Source organism: Drosophila navojoa, chromosome 2 (genome assembly GCF_054131105.1).
Source record: "Drosophila navojoa isolate 15081-1374.11 chromosome 2, UAZ_NAV_1.0, whole genome shotgun sequence".
NCBI classification, from domain to species: Eukaryota; Metazoa; Arthropoda; class Insecta; order Diptera; family Drosophilidae; genus Drosophila; species Drosophila navojoa.
In genome coordinates, this window is record NC_142890.1 from 27,565,825 (window position 1) to 27,592,328 (window position 26,504).

The following is a 26,504-nucleotide window of genomic DNA, read 5'->3' on the forward strand; positions in this document are numbered from 1 at the left end:
ATAAAAAAATCTGGTTTTCAAAGTGGTAAGGAAAGCGTGTGAAGTTTATTAATGATTTAAAAGAGATCGGAACGTTATGATTCTTCCCGTCGGATAGCGCTTTCCACTATCCTAGCACTCTGCGCCTTTATCTGCTTGCGGTTCGGGACATTGATATTGACCCTGGTGTCTTCCAGGAGATCGCCACCCATTGTCATGCCTGTTTGTTGATCCTCGTCATTGTAGGGCTCCCGTCGTTCGTAGGTGGCCAAAAACTGTTCGTGATACGCCTGTTTACTCTTCTGTAGCGATGGCAGCATTTTGTCTGAATAGTGCTTCATCAGTTTGTACACCTTACGCTTGAGTGTATTCATAAGAATTTCGACTGTTTTCAAGCAGAAGATTAGGCATAGCAAAAAAAAAAAAAATACAAAGTCCTTCATAATATTTAACTGTCGTAAAATTTACTTACCGTCGACTTCAAATAACTCGGGTGGCACGGCAGAGGCGTCCAACATCTCGAACTTTAGCAGAGGCAATTTTAGATACGAATTCGGATAAGTGGGACGAAATGTTTTAGGATTACGATCGACATGTCGAAGAATTTCATAAAGATTCCACACACTAAAGCTGAAAGAGTCTCAAACATAAATCAGACTACTTGGATGCGTACATATCTAAATCTTACCGGAACATAGTGTAAACATGTGATTGATCTATGAGACTTTCCACATTCGACTTTGCGAATTCCTCGTCCTTCTTTAACGTATCTTTTAAAGCATCAATGTAATTCAGGCGGCTGACAAGCAATAAATGTTGATTCATTAATGAACACTTTCAGTATGCGTTAAAGCAGCTCTTACTTTATCTCCTCCTCGGACAAATTGTTAATCAAAACCCCCTCCAGCACACTAGAACTATTCATCTTACTCCTGAGCGCATTGAGAGCCTGCCTATCGTGCTCGATCTTGCGCTCCAGCAGCACATTGCTCTCCACCTGACCCTTGAATCTGCGGACACAGAGCCTAAAGTACCTCTTACCGAGTAATTGGGCATATACTTTACTGTGGATAGATCTCCTTGGCCTGGGAGCAGAGTGTCACCAGCTTCAGTTCCTTGATGGTCTTCTCGATGGACTGTAGCTGCATCTTCAGCCGCTCCATGCTGTACGTCTGACGCACATATCGTCTGGGATTTGCTGATGGAATCTCCTTGGTCTCCACTACAATGCGCTGATTCACGGCCTTTGGCTGCTGCTGTTGCAGCGAGGCGAGCATCTGTATCTTATTTTGGAGATTCACTCGTGCCTTCTCCTGCAAGGCTTGGAACTCGCGATTGAGTTCCTTAAACTTGGCAATAGCCGGCATCCCCAAATACAGTATGTGCCGTATCAGAAGCGCCTGATCGGTCATATCGTCATCGAGCGAGCGCAGTATGGGCTCATAAAAAATCTCATCCTGCAGCAGGACTTGTATCATTTTCCTATATGTTGTATTTATGTTTCGAATGGCCTTCAGGCGGACATTTGAGTTTTCTATTTTCTTCATCAATATACGAGATGCTGTCTCCTCCTCCAACACATATAAGTTCTCATACTTCATTAGATTCTCCAGTTTGCAGCGCTCACGCTACAGATTTGTAGATTGAGAGAGAACTATTTTACTTGATGTTGATGTTTTTTCGGAATGCCACTCACCAACAGAGTTTTATATTCATGCTTCATCTGTCCCAAGCGAAACTCGAGACGATCTCGCTCCTTGCGCATGACAAAGGTCCGCTGATTGATATTGTCCACAATCAGATGAATGGGCATCTGCCGGTAGAGGCGCTGCATGTCAATGTGGTCATTCAGATAGTTGCGTATCGTATGCAGATTGTTGGCGGATGAGATGTTCTTCAACTTGATATGCCCATCAAAGCATTCGGCTTTCAAACGCTTACTCAGCTTAAGGAGACGCAATCGATTGGCCTTCGTCTCATGTCGCTTGTAGACGATGCGACGACCTTGAGCAATACTTCCAGTCAGACTCTGGCTACAGATAGGAAGTTTACTTACTTAGCAGCCCAGCCATGCCACTGAATTGATCGGTCAGAGATTGAGGAGTCCATTTCTCGTCCACAATCAAGTGCTGGCTGGCATAGCCCATGCCAAAGAGTCCATGAAAGCGAATGGGACGAGCCCGCATCACCTTGGGAATCAAGGCATCTCGTCCGCTGTTCTTCTTTTTCAGGCAGAACTCAAGGCTCTTTTCCTGCTGAAAACAAGGCATGTCGATATCGTCTTTGGTTTGCTTTTATGTATGCATATAAACTTAAGTTTTTATATGTATATTTGTTTATTTTTTTAATTTTTTTTTTATTATTTATTTTATTTGTGTTTCTGTGTTTTCTGTAGTGTACCTAACTGTTGTGTAATGCTTACAGTGTTGAAGTAAATACTTTCCAATGTACGAACGCTCATCAACTCATGCACCTTTCCATGGCTTGCTATATTCACTCCCTAAATTAAGGTATATGAACTATTTTATATAGATTTTTAAAATAGTTTTTATAACTTTTATTAATATTAAATGCACTATACATCCTCCAAGTGAGAGTGCACCCCGGAAATAAAACCAACAATTTAGTGTAAGATTCGTTTATAGTTGAATTGAATTAAATTCGAATATCAATCTAATCATAATATCAATCTGTGAAATTGGAAAAACAGGGTATACCTAAGGAAGTATTCTAGTACTCTTCGTGAGCTTTCGCTTCCTCTACCACCTTGGCGCTCCACGTCTTAATCTGTTTGCGTGACGGCACACTCAGGTAGACTTTGCCGTCATCGTAGTCGACCACCTTCATGTCGCCTTCGGTGCCCTGTGTGTCGCTGTATACGCGAGTGGCCAGGAAGCGTTTGTGGTACTTCTCTCTAAAGCTGCTCACTGTCTCGCGGTTATTCGCCTCGGCGAGCTTCTCGTAGCCCTTCATCAGCTTGTAGAGCTTACGCTTGAGCAAATGCATGATCTTGTCAACTGCGTGAGATAAATAGAAGAACTTATAGACATGATGCAGAAGCAAATCGTAAATATACTCAACCATCTTCCTCGTAAAGCGGTGGGTTGACCGCTAACATGTCGAACAATTCGAATTTGAGGAGCGGCAATTTCAGATACGAGTTGGGATAGGCACGTCGAATCATAAAGGGGCTGTGATCGATGTGCCTCAATATTTCAACGAGATTCCAGAGACTAACGCTGCAAAATAAATCGATTTTGCATTTTATCCAAATTACCAACTGAGAAATTTACAGAATCTTCCTTACCGTAGCATTACGTAGGCATTCGCACGATTTCTTATATGGTCCACACTACTTTGCTGGAATTCCTTGTCTGCAGTCAATGTGGCTTTCAATGAACGAATGTATTCCAAACGACTATCGACAGTTGATGTTTCAAAATAAATTCAATAACTCATATATCATATACCCACTTTACTTCCTCCTCGGATAGATTGTTCAACAGTACGCCTTCTAGTACACCCGAATATTTTAGTTTGTTACGGAGCATTTCCCGACTCATTAGATCAAACTGAATCTGCTGAGTCAGATTCTTGTTGTTTTCCATCTGAGTCTTCGCGCTGCAGAAATACGTTTAAAAAGTTGCCCAATTAAATGTTTTTTCTACTGACGAACCGTAAGTAAATCTCTTTTGCTTGCGAGCAAAGTGTTGTAAACTTTAATTCCTTGATGATCTTCTCGATTCTCTGCAGTTCTTTCCTAAGTTCCACCATGCTTTTCGTTTCACGCAAATAGCGATCCTTTCTCGAGTTTCCCACAATATCCTGCAAGTCCTTGGTCGGAACGAAAACCCGCGGCTTCTTCAAATCGGCAAGCAGCTTCACCTTGGCCGCATAGTCCACTCGCGACTTTTCCTCCAAGCGTCGAAACTCCTTGTTGAGCACCTTAAACTTGCTTATGACAGGCAGGCCCAGATAAATGATGTACTTGATCATATGCGTCTGCTCAGCGATGTCATCATCGAGGGAACTCAAGATGGGCTCATAGAATATCTCGTCCTGCAGCAGCACCTGCACCATTTTCTTATATGTTGTGTTGATCGTTTTGATCGCCCTGAACCTCACAGTCGAGTTTTCGATTTTCTTCAGCAACATGCGAGACACGAGTTCCTCCTCCAAGACAAACTCATTCTCATATTTGATGCGGTTTTCCACAATGGCACGCTCTATCTGTTTAAGAATTAGCATCATTATCCCACAATGATTCAGAGTTAACCACTTACAAGTAAATCATTCAGCTTTTGCTTCAGCTGCTCCAAGCGAGCCTGCAGACGATCCCGCTCCTTGCGCATGACAAATGTGCTCTGATTGATGTTGTCCGCGACCAGATGGATGGGCATCCTCTGATAGAGACGCTGTAGGCTGCTGTGATTGTTCAGCATGTTGCGTATCTCGTGGGCATTGTTGCCCACCGAAATCTTCTGCAGCTTGAGCCGCCCATTCATGCATTCTTCCTTCAAGCGCTCGGTCGTCTGATGCAGACGACTCACCAGGGTCTCCTTCTCATGTTTGTTGTAGATGAGCCGAGAAGCTGGAACATGGAATATATATATTTGAATCAGTTAATCAGCTCGAATATGATATACATATATTTATAATATTTTATATTGCATATTCGCTTACTCAGCAGACTATTGATGAATGTATACTGCTCGGTGATCGAGCTGGGCGTCCAATTCTCGTCAAATATTAGATGCTGGGCTGCGTGCGAGTAGCTTAAGAGTCCATGCACATTGGGATCTCGAGGACGCACCGGCTTCACCAGAGTCCGCTTCCTGTCGCGCAACTGGCGTTTTGATGGTGGTCTGTTCCGCTTATAGCAAGGCATTTTGGAGTAGTATGTGCTTTATAGGATTGGTAGTTATATATTTATGTATGTATGTATTTATTCACATGAATATATTTGTGTTTTTTGGAGTTTGCTGTTGTTGTTGTTGTTATGTGCGTCGCGATTGTATTTGAATGATTTGTTCTCATGTAGTCGAATGTTTTCATGTAGTTTGAAAGCAAATCCACAGCCAAGCAAGAAACTTACCAATGGCAGAGAAGGAGCTGTGGCGGTTCATATTTTTAATCAAGATGACTCGATATAACTATGTCGAATTATCTGTCCGTTCCTCTGTGTGTATAACTTATATAAAGTGTACATATATATCTTCATTCATCCATTAAGATCTTCAGAATTATAACTACTCTCATATCATTTATGTATATATAATAATTAACAACATTTTAGTTTCGATTGTGTAGTTCATATTTATGTTAATTGATTAGTACAAGTCAACAATGAAATATTCCATCAATCTAATATTTTTTAGAAAAATATAAAAGTTATAGGTCTTAGTTGTAGCCGTGTCTGGTATCCTTCTCTACAAGCTTGGCGCTCATCGCCTTAACCTGCGTCCGGTACAGACTACTGCGGTCGACGTTGTCATCATCAAGATCCAGCATGCCTTATATATAGAATTATACTTCTTATTCGTAACTCTCTCTGATTTCCTCCAAGGTCTTTGCACTTTTCGCCTTAATCTGTTTACGTGTCAAAATAGTGGGGTCCACTTTATCATCGTCAAAACTTATCCTGGGCTCAATTAGTTGACTACTCTGCCGGTCGGCACTGAGTCTCATGCGATCCATGTAACGGCTGTGATACTCATCAACAAACTTCTTGGTATTCAGGTCGCGAAGTGGAACATTTTGGTAGGCCTGCACCAGCTTGTAGAGCTTGCGCTTGATAAGGTGCATGATCTTATCAACTGTTCATTAAACAGTAAACGAGAACGTAAGTATGCAACTTATATAATATCTCAGCTTTACTCAACTGTCTTCCTTGAAAATTGGAGGCGCCATCGCAAGCATTGTGTACAGCTCGAATTTGAGTAGAGGCAATCGCAAGTACGATGTTCTATAACGCCGACGAGTGGAATAGGGACTGCGATCGATGGATCGCAGGATCTCTGCCAGATTCCAAAGGCACAAGCTGCGGATGCAATAGAAATTCATGAGCAACAGCAATGAGAGCTATCTAAAAATAGTCGACTCTACCGTATCATGATGAAAGCTCTAGCACGATTCTGGATGTACTCCAACGTGTCCTTCTGAGTCTCCTTTTCTTTTTGCAATTCGTTTTTCAGTGTTTCAATGTATGTAAGTCGCCTGTCGGGAAAATCAAATTCTCAATATATGTCTAACAAATCGTGAAGTACATACTTGATTTCCTCTTCGTTCAGATTGTGCACTAATACACCCCGCAGCATACTCGCAGAAATTTGTTTCTCCTCCATGACATCACGATACAAATGCTCGCATACGATATGACGGCTCACCTGTTGGTTTTTCTTTATCTGACTCTTGACGCTGAAACAGAGACAGTTTTTTAGTGGTTCAAGGCTCAAAGTTTTTGTAGACGAACCGTGGATAAATCTCGTTAGCCTGTGCGCAAAGAGTATTGTATTTTAGCTCGTTGATCAGTTTCTCAATGGCCACCGATTCGTTCTTTAGCTCCGTCATACTTTTCGTCTCGCGCATGTAGCGCTCGCGTTCCGGAATATTAATAGATTGCCGCATGTCCTTGGCCGGCAGGGGCACAAAAGTCCGTCTCTTTCGCAATTCGGCAACAAATTTGATCTTGGTTTCGAAATCGGCATGCGACCTCTCCTCCAACCGTCGAAACTCTCGCTTGAGCTGCTTAAATCTATCTATGGCAGGCAAGCCCAGGTCAATAATAAACTTAATCATCCTAGTCTGATCCATAATGTCATTATCGAGCGAATTTAAAATGGGCTCATAAAATATCTCATCGTGCACTAGGATGCGCACCATTTTCTTGTATGTTGTATTTATTGATTTTATCGCCCTGAACCTCACAGTTGAGCAATCGAGTTTTTTCTGTAAGACTCGCGCTTTTATTTCCTCCTCCAAAATAAACTCATTCTCATATTTGATGCGGTTCTCGAGTTTGGAACGGTCTATCTATATGGAATTGCTTAATTAGTTTTTGCCAACTACAGAGAGAGAGAGAATCGAGCAGGAGTGGAGACTGTCCTACATATATACGAACCTGCAACTGATACAATTTACGCTTCAACTGCTCTAGGCGAGATTGTAGACGATCTCGCTCCTTGCGCAAAGCGAAGGTGCTCTGATCGATATTGTCGGCCACCTGGTCTATGGGCAGCTTGTGGAAGAGGCGCTGCATAGCCCTGTGATTGCTCAGCATGTTCCGTATCTCATGGGCACTGTCGCCGCCCGATATCTTTTGCAGCTTCAAGCGCCCATCGTGGCATTCTTCTCTCAATTCCGCTGCTTTCGCCCGAATGCGCTTTTGGCTTGCCTCCTTCTCGAACTTATTGTAAATGCTGCGAACGACTGAGGTGTACCTCAGGCGTTGAGTCTCTCGTAGAGCTGCTTACAATTACTTACCCAGCAGGCTGTTCAAATGGGTGTATTGCTCCACTAGCGAAGTGGGCGTCCAGGTGTCGTCAATGACTTGGTGCTGGGTGACGTTCGCAGTTCCGAGGAGTCCATGCGTGCTGGGGTCTCGAGGACGCGCTAGCTTCAGTGGTTGAAGAATACCCCTGTGCCTCCTTTGGCGGGTCAATAGATTCTTACTACGTACACCGCACGGCATTTCGAATGTATCTTATATTTATAAATATTTTAATATATATGTAAAATAATTTTATATATATATGTAAATATTTTTCGTTTTAGAGTTTGTTGTTGTTGTTATGTGCGTCGCGATTGTAATGAATATTTTTTCAAGTAGTCGAGCATATTCATTCGTTTTTAAGTTCCTCATTTTGAAAGCAACTGCACAGCCACCACTCTAGAATATAATCCTTACACTTAAACGAAGGTAATAGTCCTGGAACAATCGATAATAATCGATTGCCCGAAATTGCCCTCTTTGTGCAATAAAATAAGATTAGACGTTGAATATATTTGTGGAAATGTAAAAAACTAGAAAATTTATAGACATCAATCCAAAACGAGCGGCTACGATTCGTCCCGCCTGGAAACCTCCTCTATAAGTCTGGCGCTCTGTGCCTTGATCTGTTTGCGATTCGGTATGGAGGCCAGGGTCCTGTCCTCCAACAGATCATCAATCTTTGGCCCATCCTGCTGGTCATCATCAAACGCTCTAACCGGCTCAACTGTCTCCAAATAAAGGCGATGATAACGCTCTCGACTTTGGGGAATAGCCGCTGCCATGGCGGGAGTGAATGACTGCATTAGTTTGTATACCTTACGCTTAAGGTAGTGCATTATTGAATCGACTGTGTGGAGAACGGGGAAATGTGATTAGATTTCTCTGCTTTAAGTGCTCATTAGGTCATTTGCCAACCGTCTTCCTCAAAAAGTTCGGGGGGGAAGGCTCTCATTTCAAAAAGCTCGAATTTCAGAAGTGGAAGTTTCAACCATTCATTTGGGTATTGTCTTTTGTACAGTTTAGGATTGCGATCTACATGACGAAGGATCTCCCACAGATTCCAAACGGTCCATCTAATGACGACCGAGAGATAGAGAGATAGAGAGATAGAGAGAGAGTGAGGTAAGATTATACAGAAAAGAGGTGCCCATATAATGAAAGCATACCGCATTAGCACATAGGCATCGGCTCGACTTTTTATATGGGCGATACTTTGCTCCTCAAACTCATCGTCACTCTTCATCATCAGCCGTAGCTCCCTAATGCGCTCTAGACGACTGTCGGGCAGATAAATGGATTATGTATATGTCCATATAAAAGTCAAGTGCTATCGGAGCTGCTTACTTAATTTCTTCCTCGGATAGATTGTTTACTAGTACATCCGAGAGCAGAGTGGAGCATTTCAATTTTTGCTCGAGCGTCTGTTTGGCCTGCATCTTTTTTGCGAGTTCCCGTTTTAGCTTTTCATTGTTTTCCATTTGAGTCTTAATGCTAAAAGTCAATGATTCTTACATCTGTTAGATTACCTACTTGGGATCTTAAAGCACTCACCGTGGATAAATCTCCTTAGCCTGCGAACATAAAACGGTCAATCGAAGATTTTTTATTGTATTTTCAATCTTCTGGAGCTCAGCTTTGAGAATCGCCATGCTCTCGGTAAGGCGCAGATAACGCTTGGGATTATTGGTCTGTATCTCTCTGACTACGACCTGTGGGGGTCCAATAACAATTGGCTTTTTCAGCGAGTTCAATATCTGAATCTTTGCTAGTTGATTCTTGCGAGCCTTCTCCGACAATTGCAAGAGCTCGCGATTCAGGACTTTGAACTTGGCGATGGCCGGCATGCCCAGATAGAGTATGTGCTTGATGAAGTTCACCTGGTCCTCCATATCGCCATCGAGAGAGCGCAGAATCGGCTCATAGAAAATCTCATCCTGCAGCAGAACCTGGCGCATTTTCTTATATGTTGTATTAATGGTACGGATGGCATTCAGGCGCACATTCGAGTTCTCTATCTTCTTGAGGAGCACGCGCGATTGCAGCTCCTCCTTCAGGACATACTCATTCTCGTACTTAATCATATTAATCGCTCTGGACCTCTCCATCTGTTGTGTTTCGGATAGAGAATGTGAATTACGATCCATCTGTTGATTCAGCTATACACATTACCAATAAAACTCGATATTTCTCCTTCAGCTGCTGCAATCGAGCGTCCAGACGATCGCGCTCCTTGCGCATGACGAAGGTCCGTTGATTGATGTTGTCGGCGACCAGATAAATGGGCATCCTCTGGTACAGCCGCTGCATATCTCTGTGCATAATCAGATAGTTTCGGATCTGGTGCGCATTGTTGCCGACCGTGATTTTCTGCAGCTTGAGGCGTCCATCAGCGCACTCGGCTTTCACGCGCTTGTTCTCCACCAGGAGCAGGGCGCGATGGGCCCTGGTCTCGTGCCGTTTGTAGATAACGCGCCGCTCTAGACACTCGCACGAGATCAGACCACGATATCTTTACAAATGGCATGATGGATGATGGGTCACTTACTCAGCAGCTCGGCCATGTTGCCATAGAGATCGGTTATAGAGCTGGGCGTCCATTTCTCGTCCACAATGAGATGCTGGGCTGCAATGGACATGCCGAAGAGTCCGTGGTATCGCATGGCGCGAGGGCGCACCGGCTTGGGCGCCATCGGATCCCTATCATTGGTGGTATCCCGCCGAGAGCGGAACTCAAGGCTCTTCTCCTGCTTGAAACAGGGCATCTTGTCCGTCTATTGTCTGTATATTATGTATGTCTATGTATGAATTATGTATTTGAGTATATGGGTTTGAATATGTGAATGAGTTATGTATTTGAGTATATGGGTTTTAATATCTGTAAGTGTTATGTGCTCGTGTTGAGTCGTATGGTTGTACTGAATATTTTTGTTGTGAATTGGTCCCTAATGCTGTACATGACATATGTGGATTACTAGATTGCTGGAATCACTAAAGCCATGCACAATAGTAAATTATCGTTTACTAGAAGAAAATGCGCCAAGAGTTTATTTTACACATTTATTTTGCACTAACATTTTTTAATTATATTTTTTTGATTTTTTTTATTATTTCTTTAAACATAAATCTTATACAATTCATAAAATGTTTCAATAGAATTTTCTCTTAGCTTGTACTTGAGTATGTTGTGGTATTACTTATATAGTCTGCATAAAATAATTTCTTCTATATTTTCGTGAAAATATTTGGTGTACATATATTGTTTTGCTTTCGCTGGGCAAGAAATTAACTAATAGAAACACATTTAACAATTTGTTCTGTTTCAAAGTAAACTGTATATTGTTTATATATATCATGTGCACGATCAACTCTATTGCACTTCTTACAGTTATCTACAAGTTGTGTATGCTTGTATATCTCTCAATGAAAAGCTAATTTCCTTTAATTTCCGCTTGTTTTTTTTTATTTTTTAATTTAAATATTCAATTTTCCTTTCGAGTTTTCCTTCATGCCAAATTTTTGTAATTTTTTGCTTGAAGACATCAACAAGTGGTCGCTCTCATTTGGAAATTCTTAGGCGTAGATAGAGTTGGATACGTACTTTATTTGTTTAGGTAGTTCTTGAATGATTTCTCCTTCACAGGCCTAGATAAAGGTTTTGTTCTGGATTAAGGTTTAGCTCAAACAGCAGCGTACAAATATTGTCATAAAACTCTTTTTTTTTTTTTGCATTTTTTCTTTTGTTTGTCATTTATAGTAATATTTAGTGTATAATTTATAATTTACATTGATTTGTTCGATTTTTACTTGTAGCTATAGATTTCATGAAAATTCCATGTATGATTGTTGCTTCTAAATATTATTGCATTGCTGTGTATGTGTGTGTGTGTGGGAGTGTGTGCGAGTGTATTTTGTGTTGCCTACTCTACGACGCACGGCGATCTCCCGCGATTTATAAGAAAGTAACGCCTACTTGTAGGCATAGCGCAAATTAGTCAGAGATACTTTAGGTACATGTTTTCGATTTCAAATCTTTTAAATTAAATACTAAAGAGCGCAATTCGAAAGGGAAACGCAGTTTGGCAGTTGGCTCTTACGAGTTTGCATTCGAGTTGCAAAAGCCCTAAGTAAAAACGAATTCAACTGCAACAGAAGAGTATTAACAACAATAAGTAAAAAGAAATCATTTATCTCGTGTATTATGTATATGCGAAGATTTATTTAAACACAGTTCCAGCGTATTGCCGCCCCTTAGCTTATTTAAACAATTTATAAATGATCTATTTATACATATATATATATATATATCGTATATGTATATATATTATTTTATATATTGGATTGGATGTGATTTGTATAATTTTTGCGTTTGCTTATCAAACAATTTCATAAATGGCTAATACAACGCATGCCTTAAAGCATTATACATATACACACAAATATATATATAAATATAAATATATAATAGTTGATTTCCACTCATTTTAAATATACAATTATAATAATGCAACTCGGCTCAAATTGAAATAATACCTAAAAATATACAAATTGAATTTGGGACCAAATTGAAACTAGCTTGGAATGCTTTTACAAATACGAATAACTTTTCTTTTCCACATTTTCCATACTGCCGTTTTCGCGTTTTACAACAATAAACAAAAATTAAACGTCGGAAAAATAGACTAAAGATAACAATAGGAAACTAATAGATTTATAAACGGTTTAAAATATTGCAAACTGTTTTAGAGGCTCAAATACGCTCTCATCTAAGCATAATTGTAACATAGTTTATAGCTTTATGGCGTCTACAAAGATTTCAATAATAAATATATATATATATATAATTTCCGATAGTGTACAATAAATTTCAGTATTCAACAGATTCCATTTGACGTGTGTTTTGTTTTCAGCTTTAGCTTTAGCTTTAGGTTTAGTGATTGGCGTAGGACACAACTACAGGTTTTTGCTTACACTTATTATGTAGGATTTACACATATGTATGTATGTAGGTATATTTCACATAGGCTACTCTGTATTCTTTTACGTTTCGTTTTTGTATTTGCTTTTGTTTCACTTTAGCTAATTATGGAAATTCTTGCATACAAGTTATATAAATTGTTGTATACATATAAATAGTCAAACTCATTTTACGTTTTATAGTAATAATATAAATATATATGTATATGTATATGTATATATGTATATAGCAATTTGTGTATGTGTATGTGTGTTTGTGTATGCTTGCTCAACATTATAATAGAACTCTCAGCATTTTCATTTCGTTTGTAGCATAGTGTAAACATTTATAATTTCATACTTTTGTGTTGAATTTGAATTTTCTTTAATCTTTTTATAATATCTGCAAATATATATTCATATATTATGTATATTGTGTGTGTGTGAGTGTGTGTGTGTGTGTTTGTAATGTTGTCTATGAGGTTATAGCGCTTAATGTGTGTACGTGTGTGCTTGTGTGTGTCTCCTTATGTGTGTTATGTGTGTTGTGTGTGTGTGTGTGTTCAGGTGGCGCCTTATAACGCCCCAAACGGATCGAGTGGTACATTTTTATTGCCTCCATTCTGCGTCGCCTGCGTGGGTTGCATGATCCCTGTCGCTGCTGGCACCGTCGCATTACTGTGCGCCACGCCCATCATCGTCGGCTGCCCCCCAGTCAAAGGGGCTGCTTGTGGCAGCATACTCGGCTGCTGCCCCATCACCGGCATGCCCTACAATCACGAAAATAACTCATTAGAACACTCTCAAATCAATATCAGCGTTTATCGTTTGATCAAACTTCCAAATCATGCAAGGAATTGGAGGATTACTTCAACGACTAAGGATTAGACATAAGTTGCGGAAGTTACTGGATAGAAAGAATTGTTGGTTAACAAGTATTTGGCTATTTGAGATTGGCCGCCGTGAGCTACATACATATATAGTATATATATATATAGAAATATATATATACATATGTGATTTTTCAAAACTTGGGGTTAGTGAACTCTACATAGGACATACAACGAAAATGAAAACTCAGTTCAGAAAACTTTTTTCTACAAAAAAAAAAAATAATAATAATAATGATAATATTATGGAAATCCAAAATAAGCCTCATCAAACTCATAGGAATGTAAATTTTCAAACAGGAAAATCAAAACTTCTCGAGTATTATGTCAAAAGAGACCTATATATAAAGAGAGAGAGAGAGAGAGAGAGAGAGAGAGAGAGAGAGAGAGAGAGTGAGAGAGACGGGGTTGCGATAGTGGATACCATAACCATAGAAATAGAGCACGGGGCAACAGTTCGGAAGGCTCTGTGCGTAGGGCAGAAGTCAGAGTAGGTAGATTTGATAGTGAGAGTGAAGTCTTAACTAAAGATAGGCAAAATCAAAATGAAAAACTAAAAAAAAAAAATAAATAATAAAGTAGATAAGTTCAAACATAATCAAAATTAAAAGTCGTAAATACGCACAATATATATATATATAATTTGTTTAATGAAAGTAAACTAAAGGCAACTGAAAATTATAGCAAGTATAACATTTATATTTGATTATGTTTTATTCAAAATTGTTTCTGTATGGTCGTTTGATTGTATTATCGTATAATTGTTGATTACGTTTCGGTTCGTTTGCATCATTCTTACCTGCATATAATTTGGCATAACAGGATAACTAGCATGTATATACGGATGATTGATTGTGATTGGCGCAGGACTTACGGTCATGCCATGTGCCTATGTATACATACATATAAATATATATAATATATGCATATATACATCAATATTCACACATATTCATATATAGATATGCACATGTATATATTGTGTGTGTGTGTATATTTCAATACATATGTATATAACACAAGCATACAGTCAGCATTAGCACAGGAGCATCGTGAATTACATATTTATTTCAGGTGTTGAAATTTCATTATATTATTTATTTGTATTTGTTATTATTTATCATAAATTATTATTATTATTTTTTTGGGTATATTTCGATATTGCGGTATGCGTTGGATAGTTGAAATATATAAAGCAACATAAAATAAAGAAAAGAAAGTGATAGTTTATATATATGTATGTGTATATATATATATATAAGTTAATATTAAGACGAACTAAATAAAAATAGAAAATCAAATTAAAATGGAGTAAATACAGTTAGGTGTGTATGTACGAGTACAAGTGAATAATTGGCCTGCTTATGTAGGTTAGCTATTTCAAGTAGCTGCTCGATACCTACACTGACGAGGTGTGCCACAATAGTTTGCCCTAGTGCTAGGTGTAGTAGTAATAGTAATAGTAGTTGTTGTTGTCGTTGTGTGATGCAGTGTGAATATATGAGAAGACCTTAACCAATACATCATATGGTATAATCGAAACGATTCAAATAAACGTTCAACTTGCAACAACTTGGTTTGTGCTTTTAAAGCTTTATAAAAAAGATATATTATATAGTAAAAATGGCCACGACATCTAGATAATATTTTTGGGTTAAATCAAATCACAGATCAAGGCATTATAAATAAGTAAACCAAGTAGCTGTTGTTGTTAGGCAAAGTGCGATTCTTAAAATGAAAAATATTTGAAAAATAGGAGAAATGTACAAAACTGAAAAATATAAGAAACAAAATCATAATCATAAGAGAAATTGTATGTTACATGGATACTGAGCCTAGCGTGTTGTGTGACACAATCATTGGGATACCCTCATCCCTATGCTTCCCTCAAACATTCTTGGTCATTTGCTCTAAGAGCACAAAAGGTCTATCTATAAAGTTATATATGTATGTATATGATATATGTATATGTACATATAACTCTCATAGCTCTGTTATTTGTTGTTGTATTTAGTTGAGTTTCGATTGACTTGAGTTTTGATTGAGTTGAGTTTCGGTTGAGTTGAGTTGAGTTGAGTTGAGAGAAAGAAAGAGTAGAGAGTTAGCTGTGGTCATAACTCACCATTGGACGATAGCCAGCACCAGTTGTAGCCGCCATTGGTTGAGGTGTCCAATTAGCACCTGGTTTCGCTGTATTTTTAGGTGAATTCCATTGCACGGGTCTATGAGATACATATGGGGTAAGAGAGTAATGATATATAGAGAGACACGAAATCAATGAAACTTTCTTTTTTTTCTTTTGGTTTTGAATTTCGATTACGTTTCTAAGAATATTTACTCGAATCGGAAACTAAAATGGGGAGACTGGTTATGTACACAAATGGAACATGAAATGATGGGATATGCGGGTAATTATAATGGGGCGAGACTTGAGAGCATTTCCAGGGTCAAGCATTGAGATTGTCAAAGTAAGCTGTATTTATAATTGAGTTAGCCAACAGAGATGTTCATAAGTATATAAGAAAAGTTTTCTTTCAAAACTTTAGAGGGATATTCTGTTTCAGAATATTACAAATTTTTGTATATATGAAAAATCTATGTTTTAGACTGACCATAAGAAGCTGGTACTTTTTGCTCTTCGGCTTAGTATTTTTTTTTTTGTATTAACACACATACACATAAATTTGGATCATGCTTGACCTTCGTCTGGAAATGCTCAGATGGGAGTATGTTACGAGGCTTTTTGTTTGATGAGACATTCTGAAGGTGATTCGCTGATGCATTTATCATACTCCTCCCACACACAGACGCACATGGATAATCTACACACGCACACATACGCACAGTTACTTGTCGATTTTACTCACTTTGCACTCGCTGTTTTATTTATATTTAAATTATCAACTAGGGACATTAGTGAACTATCCAGGTCGCCCGTTATTATCTTGCCAGTGCCAGTTGGTTGTTGTTGCTGTTGTTGTTGGTGCTGTTGCTGCTGCAGTTGCTGTTGCTGTATGAGTAGCTGCTGCTGTTGTGTATTCATTTGCTGTTGCTGTTGTAATGTTAGGGCCGGACTGCTGGCATTGAAGCCCTGGTAAGCGGCACCTGCGGCGACAACATTCATTTGATTGCTGTTGGCTGTGGCCGGTTTCAGAACATCGCCCAAAGCATCAAAGCCTTTTTTTTTATATATATGTGACACACAATTGATGTTGTTGTTGTTGTTGTTGTTGTACGAGATATAGCCAGCACACCATTTTAGGCAGACATTTACACAGACATACACAGATGTTGTTGTTGTTGTTTTTATTGTTGTTGTTGTTGTTTTTATTGTTGTTGTTGTTGTTTTTATGATACAAATGAAAGCCCACAACAAATGTTTAATGAGATATTCGTATGTTTCGATTTGCAAGTTTTCGCCGGGTTTTAAAATGATTTCGTTGTCGTTTTTAGGAGACATATAATTATATATACATATATGATACGTGTATATGTAAATATATGCATAGTTTTCAATTGAGTTTTTGTTCAAGGATTTGTGCCACCAACATTAACGTATTGTAAACATGAGACAATGTGTGTTAATGTATTTGTATTTTTGTTTATTTTATGTTACGTACATAAGAACATAAAAGAGAGAAAAAGAGAAAAAATACATTGACAAAATAAATATCGAGAATAAAGATTTCGTTTGTTCTTTTTCTATATAATGTTCTATGTGCATAATTATAAAAAAATGTTTCATAATTGACGGGTTTTGTATGATAATTTGGCATTAGTTAGTTAGCATATAATTAGTTAAGCGGTTTACCAAGCATGTATTAATTGAGGTGCATATATGGTATGTTAATTTACTATGAATTATTTAACTAGAAGCGAATAACTTTAAAATTCTAAGTGATAAAGAATTGAAATAGAAGCAGAGACGAAACAGGAATAGCATTAGCAAGAGACCCGTAAGACTTGTACTAGCTAAGGACAGCTCAAAGACTTAAAGAGACCCAAAACTAAAAATGTATTAATAATTATTTAATTACTGTTTTCTTTCGTCTTATTTGGTTTGTTTGTAAATCTGACTTAGACATTATGAAACACATTTCAGGACACACTCACGCAATTTTTACGAGTAGAAACATAAATTAAGAACCAAGACTGACAACAAACTTGTTTCGAGAACAAAAGATTTACGTACATGAATAGCGGTGGGATTTGTAAGCATTTTCAGGAGTCTGCAAATGCCAAGCAGGACAAGGCATATCAAGTACTTGGTCGTAGTACAAACGAAGAGGTTATCAAATAATGGAAATACTTTAAGTTCTTTAGCACATCGAAAAATATAATCAAAGTACCATCATATAGTTAAGTATACTTTAAATAACTTGTTTTCTTTTACTGAAAAAACCCTAATCAAGACTATTATTATTTATATATATATATTTTTTTTTTAGTTTTTATCACTTTTATTAGCATTAGTCGTAAGTACTTGGAAATGCATTTGCGATAGACTCTATTGAGCAGAGAGACAGACTTTAGACGATCGTGTATGCGTGTAAGTGTGTGTGTGTATACGCATCACTACAAGCACAACAAAGATGAGGCCAGTGTGGGACAACTGAAGCTTTGTACAAAAACAAAGCGCGCAACGTAAAAATTGGGTTCTGCGTTTCATTTGGCTCGCAATTGTTCACCTGTGGGGAATGGAGACATCGTGGAGGTCGTTAATAAAGCCAGCTCTTGCTGCTGTTGCAGTTGTTGCTGCTGCTGCTGCTGTTGCAGCCGCTGTTGTTGTTGCTGTTGTTGCATATAAAATAATACGGCCTGCTGTTGCTGTTGTTGTGGCTGATACTGTGGCTCTCCAAGTTGGCCATAGGCGATAGCATCATCGAAAAAGGGATTTGGCAACGGTGCTGACGACGCGGCTTTTGTCATTCGACACAAGTAAACAGATTCGCAAGGATATTTCGTTGGGGATAGCCATAAGAAAAATAATTAAATTATAAGCATAGGTAAAACAAAATCTATAAAATCAACAAAATTATGCACTCAAAGTTCCAAAATTATCAGAGCTTGAAAAAACTGTGTAGAATTGAGTTTCACGCATACAGCAAAAGTTTCAGGTGTGGGCAAAACTTAAAACTAGATGTGATGGATGGACTGTAGTCTAGCCTTCTCTCGACATTCTTTGGAGCGGGTGTACGCTTGGCATTATCAAAACACGAAAACTTTAGAGTGTATTAGGTAAAATATTAGTACAGCATGCTAAACACACCAGTAATTAATATGAGTAGAGAAAAAAAAAAACATTTATGTATGCTAAGAGTTAAGAGTTAAGAGAACCGCACCACAGAAAAGCATTACTTTAACTAGTTTTTAGCCCCCTCGTGTTAGAACTTTGAATTACTTTAAATCGCTTTACAGTTAAGTATATATATGTACGAATTGATTAAAATTAAGTTGCATTGCAATTGTAAATGTATTAATGAGAGAATTAAACCGGCTTTGATTGCTTCTTTGGTAGCACTTACCTGTTGGTTCCGTATTACCGAAAACGGACGTAAAATTACTATCGGAAACGAATGCATTTGTAGCAGCAGCGGAGGAAACTGTAGAGCCATTGAAACCTATTTTATGGTTTTTTTATGGGAGTTTTTTTTTTCATAGTTGTGTGTGTGTGTGATTTATCGAATATTTATCGAGTCATGTTGTTGTTGTTGTTGTTGTAGTTGTTGGTTGTTGGTTGTTTGTTTTAGGGTAGTGGGGAAAAAAACCAGTGATGAAAATGAAGAGCAACAATACATTAGACGAAGAAATTCAAAAATGAGTAAATAATAACTTACGAAATTATATCAAATACATAATGTACAAAAAATAAACATAATTGAAAGTTAATGTTATTTATGATAGGAAAAACATGTGCATCAAAAGTTTGTGCTTGAGGACGGCCATATATGTATAATATAGAGAGAGCGAGAAGAAATAGAGATAGAAAAAGAGTAAGAGAGAGAGAGCTGGGACGGAGTGCGCGCCTTTAAATGTCTGGATCTGACACAGCTACAGAGACAACATGGGTAATACATATACATATATAGAGATATAGACTTATATCGTAAAAAGTAAAACTTGAAGGCAACACCTAAGCGCCAAAGCTTAAACTAACTAACTAAAGTCAACTGAAAATCTTAATTAATTAAATAATAAGAAAATCATAGCATGCTACCGTTATTATGCATCCATAAATTATTGGCATTGAGTGCAGCACCTGTTGCTCCGGCTGTGGCACCTGCCACACTGTTGCCGCTGGCCTCGAACATGTCGGCAAACGGATTGCCCAGCTGCAGCAAGTCGTCGGACGCCTTTGTGGCAAGCGCCTGTGAAGCGCCAGATGCTGCTGCAGCAGCAGCGGGCTGTGCCGACGCGGCACCAAACAGATCAACTATCGGCTGACCAGCCTGGGCGGCTGGCGGTGACGATAGGAATGGATTTGTTAGTGCAGCGCTAGCACCACCAGCACCGCTGCTAGTGGGCGACGATACCTTGGACTGATGAGCAAGGGAGAATAAGACAGTTAATTCGCTATCATTTACATTCAATTACATCATATTGATGTACTCACTTTGTACTGATTCATGGCGGCCTCCTCCTCAGCCAGCACCTGGGCCTTCAGCTGCTCGTCAATGCCATTGGAGGTATCAAATTTACTAGACGCTGCCGCAGTGCCAAATGCCGAGCTAGTTGAAGAGAGTGCAGAGACAGCGGATTTAACATTTGTGCGTTGATAGCTGCGCCAACAAATCAAATGCAACAAATCATAGAAAAGAAACAGAAAATGGAAAACATAAATCAACTTACAAAGCAAATAAACTAAATATTGAAATAATTAAAGCAAAATATATAAAAGTAAACAAGGAACTTTCAATTCTAACTTGAATAAATAACATATTCATAAACTAATTTCGTAATCTTCAAAGTCAAATTAACTATCTACAGCAACACACCTCGACGATTGTGTGGGTGTATTGGCCGCAGAGACCTTGCGACCCTCCAACGTGGCCAAATGCTGCTCCAAGGCATCCAGCAGGGAGCTGGGCGCCTTTGTCAAATCGGGTATATCGCCCTTATCAATGCCAACATTCTGCAAAGGACAAAAGCCAATACAGTTGAGAAATTCGTACAATTTATAAGCAATTTATTGCGCGCACCTCGGCCACTTTTAGGAATTCCCCCACACGATCCATGCGAACCAAAAACTTTTTGTACAAGTCTAGAGCATCGCGTGCATGCTTCTTGTTCATGTCAAAGTATTTCTCCAGTAGATTGATAATGCCATCATTATAGCAGGCAAACAGACGAATTAAGTCACGGAAGAGCAGCATGAAGCTCATATTGATGACGCCTACGGAAAGAGTACACATAGATATATGAATACATTGAAGCAAAGATATCGTGGCATGCACATACCGTTAGTCAAATCATTGGACTGACAGTCGAACTCCAGAAGTGCATCCAATTGAGCCTGCAAAACTGGCAGCGTCTTCAACAGCTTCTCCGCATTCATATTACGCAACGAGCCCTCCTCTTTCCTAAAATTGTATATTAATTAATACGAATCATGGAATAAACTATTACAATTGCTCAACTTACCCGCGCTTCACTTTGCAAAAATCGAAAGCCATCGCGCGATACGAGAGCGACTTCTCATTCAAATACTTGGCATAGCGTCTTATGAAGGGCGACATGTCATAGCCTGTGGTGCGTGATAATAATAGGGTATTATTCTTCAGTCAATTTGTGGCTACGATAAGACACATTAAGTATACGTCTGTCGAACAGTCAATTTTGAACGCCAAATAAAACAATCGGGTTATGGGTTTAGTCAAATACAGTTAGTCAAAAATTTGTCTTGCTTTTGTATACATAAATATGGTTTCTTGAGCTTTAGTTCAGAGCCATGACCTCAATAGATGTTAGTATACATTTTGCATGTTTTGCTGTTCCTGGATAACCCCGTAAGCCACTATGAAAACGTGTTTTCTTCAAGAAATACTCACCCATTCTGCCACCTGGAACGCCCATGCCACCATCTGTAGTATAGGTTCATAATTCGCATTGCATATATTATTTATATATTTATATATTAAGAATGATTTTTATATATGAATTTTTGTTTTATATGTATAGATGTGAGTGTGTTTGTATGTGAGTAAGCAGCGCGTTTTAGTTGATAGTCGAGGCACAGTATTATTATTATTATTATTATTATTATTTAAATGTTATCATTAGAACGAATTACACAAATGAATAGGCCAAACGCGATTCGCAGCATTCGAATGTGAGTGAGAGCAAAAAGAGAAGAGCAGAGGGAGAAGCAAGTAATATTATATTTGTATTGCAAAGTTAAATAGTTAAATGTTCTGTTGTATGCTGTGTTTGTGGAGAGCATGAGCAAATGTTAGAAAGCATTAAGTGTTTCGCATTGTTTCATCATTTTCATCTTCTTCAAAGGCTTTTATGGTCTTTGAATGCCTGCAAATTTATTCGTGTTTATACCTTGCACAGTTCCTTTGTCCAGAAAGGAGCTGAGATTAAATGTTGAGTTGCTCGAGGCGAGATATTGCATGAAACGCTGAAAAGAAGACAGATAAGACAGCTGAGTTAGTAAACAGGAATTCGTGACAGGAATCTATGAATAATGCGCACAAATATTTAGTCCATTAAAGCTGACCTTACATTAAAGCCGTATTCCACTACATACATATATCATTTCATCAGCAGCTGAAGTCGTATTCGCTTTCAGCACCCACAAAGCAACGGCTGGGAGGAGCTCCAATTAAAGCACAGAATGCGCGATTGGGTACAAAGAAAACTGGGCGAATGTGTCGCCAAAAGAGGAAATAGGAAGAACAAATAAATGAAAGTAAAAGATAACACAAGCGGCAAAGAGCACGCAGGGCAAAACAAGGCAAATCAAGCAGCAACAGAAATAAAAGAGAATAAAACAAATTAAATACAAACAAAGCGACAATGAACGTGACCTTTTCGTAGTGCTAAAAAAGGTCAAACAAGAGTGAAAAGAATAAAAGTAAAAGCAGTATGTAAGCAAAAGGAAATTAAATTCAAATATAAATTACATAAATAATCATAAATTGAATAGTACAGCATACATAATAGATAAATTGCAAATTTATATCAATTAAATTACATTTACCATTATTCTCTTCACTTGTATACATACATATGTATATATGATACACCCCCTGAGTACCTATGTAGACAGCGGATCATTTAGAGAGCTAGTACAAACCTCATTGCCATACGCCATCAAATGATGTGTGGTTATCAGCGACTTATAGACGACCACCCAGTTGGCGTTCTGCGAGCGCTCGATAAGTAAGTTGGCCAAATGGGGTATCGAGACATTCGGTTCGTTTGTGCAGTGCACCAGATCTGCAAAGAGAGTTCAGAAATGAAATGAAATTGAAATCTTGTGTGTATGATAAATATTCCACTAAAGTACTTATACAATGCTACTAAATGCCAAATATCTTGGGTGTTCGCTCAACTTGGGTTTCACTGTGCATACATTCATTTGGTGTTATCATCTGATTGGTGCCGACTTCTGTGGCCTATCCATTGTTCGTTGCAATGCTCTTATCACGCTCACATTCTGCACAGACGACATTTTATGCCGCCTGCATTCGAATTGCGATAAGCTTTGTCTCTGGAGAAAACGACGCACAATTTAAATGACATTATATACGTAGTACATAAAAATATACATATGTATATATATTCATATATTGTGGATATTATATAAGAATCATCAGACTGTTTTTCCCCCAACAGCTTGTTATCGGCATTTAAAGAGGGGCGTATATTTACAGACATATGGGCAGATGATTTAAATGCACTCGTTGATTGCATACACACACAGACACAGACACATACATACACATATGTATGTATATATGTACACATGTACACATACCAATACAAACATTTAAATCATTTGATTCAATTCAATAATTGATATTCGTATATGTGCACATAAATTGAAATAAATACGTAAATATATGGAAATTCGTTTGATATTCTTTAAATTAACGCTCAACTGAAACTTGAAACTTATAATAAAAACTAGCTCAAAGCAAAGATTTCGATTTAAAGACTAACTAAAGGCTAACGACTAAAAACTTTTCAGCTCGAAATAAGCTTTTTGCACCCCTAAAGGAAACAAAATTAAGTTAAATATACATACATATATATGTATGTAGTAGGCTAGTTTATATCCTAGATCCTATATATACATATATATTAAATATAAAATATATTATAATATATACATACATCCTTAATTAGGTGTATTACTCTTTATATGCATGCTCAAAAAATCTGTATATAGATCTAGCTCTTCACTTCATTACCTTATACGTTATGCATGCCTCTACACACAGGTTACAGGGTATACGCCCTTGAAACCTATTGACCCAAATTAGAATTTACTTTACTGAACTGGAGCATGCTTAAAGAAGAAATAAATATAATATTCAAATTAGTTTTGGCTTGGCTATTTCTAATTCCAAGCTTTACATATTTTTTGAGGCTTTACATCAGAATTTCCGAGACTAGCGCTAATTGAACTTGTATTTAAATGTATTCATTCCTTAGGACAGCTTCGGCTGCAGAGTTGTCTAGGTAAAGTACCTGAGTTTCCTTGAATTCACAACTGGTTTCATTCACAGTTTTATTTCTCGTTATTAGCAAAGAAAAACAAAGAGTTGAAAGGGTAAATGAGAGGAGTTAATCGTATGTTTTACATTCTACCTGCTTTGAGCAAAATGTAATCGGAGAACTGGTTTTCTCTTTTCTTACTCTTTCTTTCTTAATTTCTAAGTTGTAGCTGATGTGTGACTTTTAATGAGTTTTTTTTTTATTTCTTTATTGGCTTTGGTTTCATTTTCCAGCTTTAGCTGGCGTTGAGGCACAGGTTGCTCTAGGTTCTATTCGTCTTCTTGTTCCTATGAATAGCATTATGATTCTGATCAGAAATAAAGCTTACTTATTTCAATCTCGCTTGGAACAAACTATCCAATTATCATATTTTTATGGGCGTTTATTTAAATGCCTTTTGTAAACCAAACGGTACAATATATAAATTGAAAAAATAGCAATTGAAGCATTTAAATATATTTTATATTCAAATTATTATATTAAAATTTTAATTCAGATCGATTCTGATCAGAAACGAATCCTCTTTGAATCAGTTTGGCCAATCAGAGCTGAAGCATTACGCGGGCAATGTTTGACCGCAAGCTCCAGCTGGATTTATTTTGGTTTACCTACGTACATAATATATAATAACAAACACACACATACATACAAATACCAGCACAATAATTTCTAGCCAAGGCTTTAGATATGTATGTATATACATATGTAGAATGTATGCTCATTGTGTGACAAATCCACATAATTTCCAAAAAGAATACACAAAAGATGTAGTAAAAATGCAATCACGACATACATACATGAGCATAAATACATATGTGTATGTGTATGTATTTGCCAACGGTACTAAGCATTACCGAAAATTTCTCATGACTCATTTCGCGCTTATTGGACAACAACAAAGTTGCAAACGTGCCAAAGAAACGGCAAACTTAAATAAGAAGCAGGTCAAAGCAGCACACATACATACAACTACACACATACGCATACACATATGAAAAAGCAGTGGAGGCAAAACAGTCAACCAGAATCCAATAAGACAAGACAAAAGATCACTTTGTTTAGTCAATCAGAAATGCAATGTAAAACAGACTTTTCTTGCAGTCGTTGTTGTTTTTATTTTTGCACACAGATTATGAATAAATTTAAAAGGCAATGACACCGTTGAAACGGTACATACTCCAACAACAGCAACAAATATGATATCTAATACACACACATACATATACACACACACAAGCCCTCATTGTAAATCATACACACGTGCAGCCGTGAGAAAGTGACGTAACATTAGAAAGAGAGGCCTAGAGCATTGAGAGCGACTGACGAAGCAGTCAAAAGGAAAGACCACAAACAGCAGCTGAGGCGAGGCAGCAGGTGCATTGCAAAAAAAAAATACAAATTTTAAAGAGTAGGCGTGAATTTGAGGGGAATTTCAGTGAGTAACAAAGCAAGCTATGCACAACATGATAACAGTTTACAGTAATTGCCATAGCGAAACACCCAAGATAAAATATTGAAAAACTCTCCCAAGGCACACACACATCCAAATGTAACGTTACAAGTCACCCAAAAAAACAAAAAAAGAAAAAGAAAATACGTCAGCCTTCTACTAGAAAAGAAGAGAGCAAATGTCTCTTTGTGTGAATCTCTTCGAATGAATGGCAAAATGTTGACAAGGTGACAGATTTTTTTTGCCACTATGTGTGTGTTGACCGTTATTTTTCCCTTTTCATATTCGGTTAAAAACTGTGTGATTTGTTCTGTTTTTATTTTGTATTCTTTTTGAATTGCACTTACAATCTAAATGCTTCTTCTTCGGCCCGATGCATTCCTCAGTTGTGGCCTTGCACACTGATTTCGCGAGTCCTTGGCCCGCAAGGCTGTGACGAGCAGCCAGCAGCCTGTCGTTGATTGTTTGCCCAGCCATAGTCATGATGAAGCTGTTTTTGTTGTTGGTTTCACTTAATTAACACTAGTTATATATCCAATCTAATTTGATTATGTGCACTAAAGAATGGACCAAACAGCACACATACACATACACTGTGAGACAGGCCAGTACACGCACACGAACACAAACACGCACACTCAGAGGCAGGGAGACGTATTGATATTGATTAGTTGTTGTGGCAAATGTTTAACGAAAAATAAAACACGACTAGCTGGCGCACCACAAACTTTTCATTCGATTTTTTTTCTGCACAAATTAATTTTTACACCGCGTTTGATGCGCTCTTTAGCCGGTGCGTAACGCTGTAACGCGATCTTTAATTCTCTATTTTTTTCTTCTTTTTTTGCCACAAATCGATAATGGCGACCAGTACTTTTGCAGCCGATTAGAATAGTGAGCGGTGTTATATCGATGATTGTTCGTGAGTGGACTTATATCGATATACTTTTTATTGCCACACTTGTTTGATATTATTTCACTTGCGGTATTCCTTATATTTCTTAATTATACC

General features: G+C 38.0%; 5 protein-coding genes across 22 annotated transcripts; all 5 read right to left on the reverse strand.

The window, feature by feature from the left end:
* Positions 1-9: 9 nt before the first annotated feature.
* LOC108648970 (uncharacterized) lies at positions 10-2,425 on the reverse strand. The gene is made up of 7 exons (XM_030387602.2): positions 2,036-2,425; positions 1,676-1,983; positions 1,045-1,607; positions 843-989; positions 668-778; positions 452-609; positions 10-364 (listed from the first exon to the last, which is right to left on the reverse strand). The coding sequence occupies exons 1-7, from the start codon at positions 2,247-2,249 to the stop codon at positions 75-77; spliced, it is 1,791 nt and encodes a 596-aa protein (XP_030243462.2). The 5' UTR covers positions 2,250-2,425; the 3' UTR covers positions 10-74.
* Positions 2,426-2,601: 176 nt separating this feature from the next.
* LOC108648971 (uncharacterized) lies at positions 2,602-5,022 on the reverse strand. Its single transcript, XM_018097951.3, has 7 exons — positions 4,663-5,022; positions 4,263-4,570; positions 3,656-4,209; positions 3,454-3,600; positions 3,287-3,397; positions 3,061-3,218; positions 2,602-2,996 (listed from the first exon to the last, which is right to left on the reverse strand). The coding sequence occupies exons 1-7, from the start codon at positions 4,865-4,867 to the stop codon at positions 2,710-2,712; spliced, it is 1,770 nt and encodes a 589-aa protein (XP_017953440.1). The 5' UTR covers positions 4,868-5,022; the 3' UTR covers positions 2,602-2,709.
* A 306-nt stretch (positions 5,023-5,328) lies between these two features.
* On the reverse strand, positions 5,329-7,802 carry LOC115561818 (uncharacterized). The gene is made up of 7 exons (XM_018098145.3): positions 7,462-7,802; positions 7,100-7,407; positions 6,452-7,011; positions 6,250-6,396; positions 6,085-6,195; positions 5,862-6,019; positions 5,329-5,795 (listed from the first exon to the last, which is right to left on the reverse strand). Exons 1-7 carry the CDS (start codon positions 7,667-7,669, stop codon positions 5,515-5,517), a joined length of 1,773 nt encoding a protein of 590 aa, XP_017953634.1. The 5' UTR covers positions 7,670-7,802; the 3' UTR covers positions 5,329-5,514.
* Positions 7,803-7,961: 159 nt separating this feature from the next.
* Positions 7,962-10,422, reverse strand: LOC108649136 (uncharacterized). The gene is made up of 7 exons (XM_018098143.3): positions 10,017-10,422; positions 9,641-9,948; positions 9,023-9,576; positions 8,816-8,962; positions 8,638-8,748; positions 8,387-8,544; positions 7,962-8,318 (listed from the first exon to the last, which is right to left on the reverse strand). Exons 1-7 carry the CDS (start codon positions 10,231-10,233, stop codon positions 8,038-8,040), a joined length of 1,776 nt encoding a protein of 591 aa, XP_017953632.1. The 5' UTR covers positions 10,234-10,422; the 3' UTR covers positions 7,962-8,037.
* A 122-nt stretch (positions 10,423-10,544) lies between these two features.
* On the reverse strand, positions 10,545-26,404 carry lap (phosphatidylinositol-binding clathrin assembly protein lap). Of its 18 annotated transcripts, none has more exons than XM_018113264.2 (16): positions 25,840-26,404; positions 22,616-22,758; positions 21,862-21,937; positions 21,363-21,395; positions 20,956-21,058; positions 20,773-20,894; positions 20,514-20,707; positions 20,310-20,446; positions 19,928-20,042; positions 19,574-19,853; positions 18,840-18,935; positions 18,003-18,233; positions 16,182-16,491; positions 15,437-15,536; positions 14,114-14,203; positions 10,545-13,194 (listed from the first exon to the last, which is right to left on the reverse strand). In XM_018113264.2, exons 1-16 carry the CDS (start codon positions 25,973-25,975, stop codon positions 13,000-13,002), a joined length of 2,361 nt encoding a protein of 786 aa, XP_017968753.1. In that variant the 5' UTR covers positions 25,976-26,404; the 3' UTR covers positions 10,545-12,999. The 18 variants fall into 18 exon arrangements, with proteins under 18 accessions (XP_017968753.1, XP_017968750.1, XP_017968749.1 ...); XM_018113261.3 differs by having other exon boundaries at positions 19,532-19,853; XM_018113260.2 differs by having other exon boundaries at positions 19,928-20,093.
* Between the last annotated feature and the right edge of the window lie 100 nt (positions 26,405-26,504).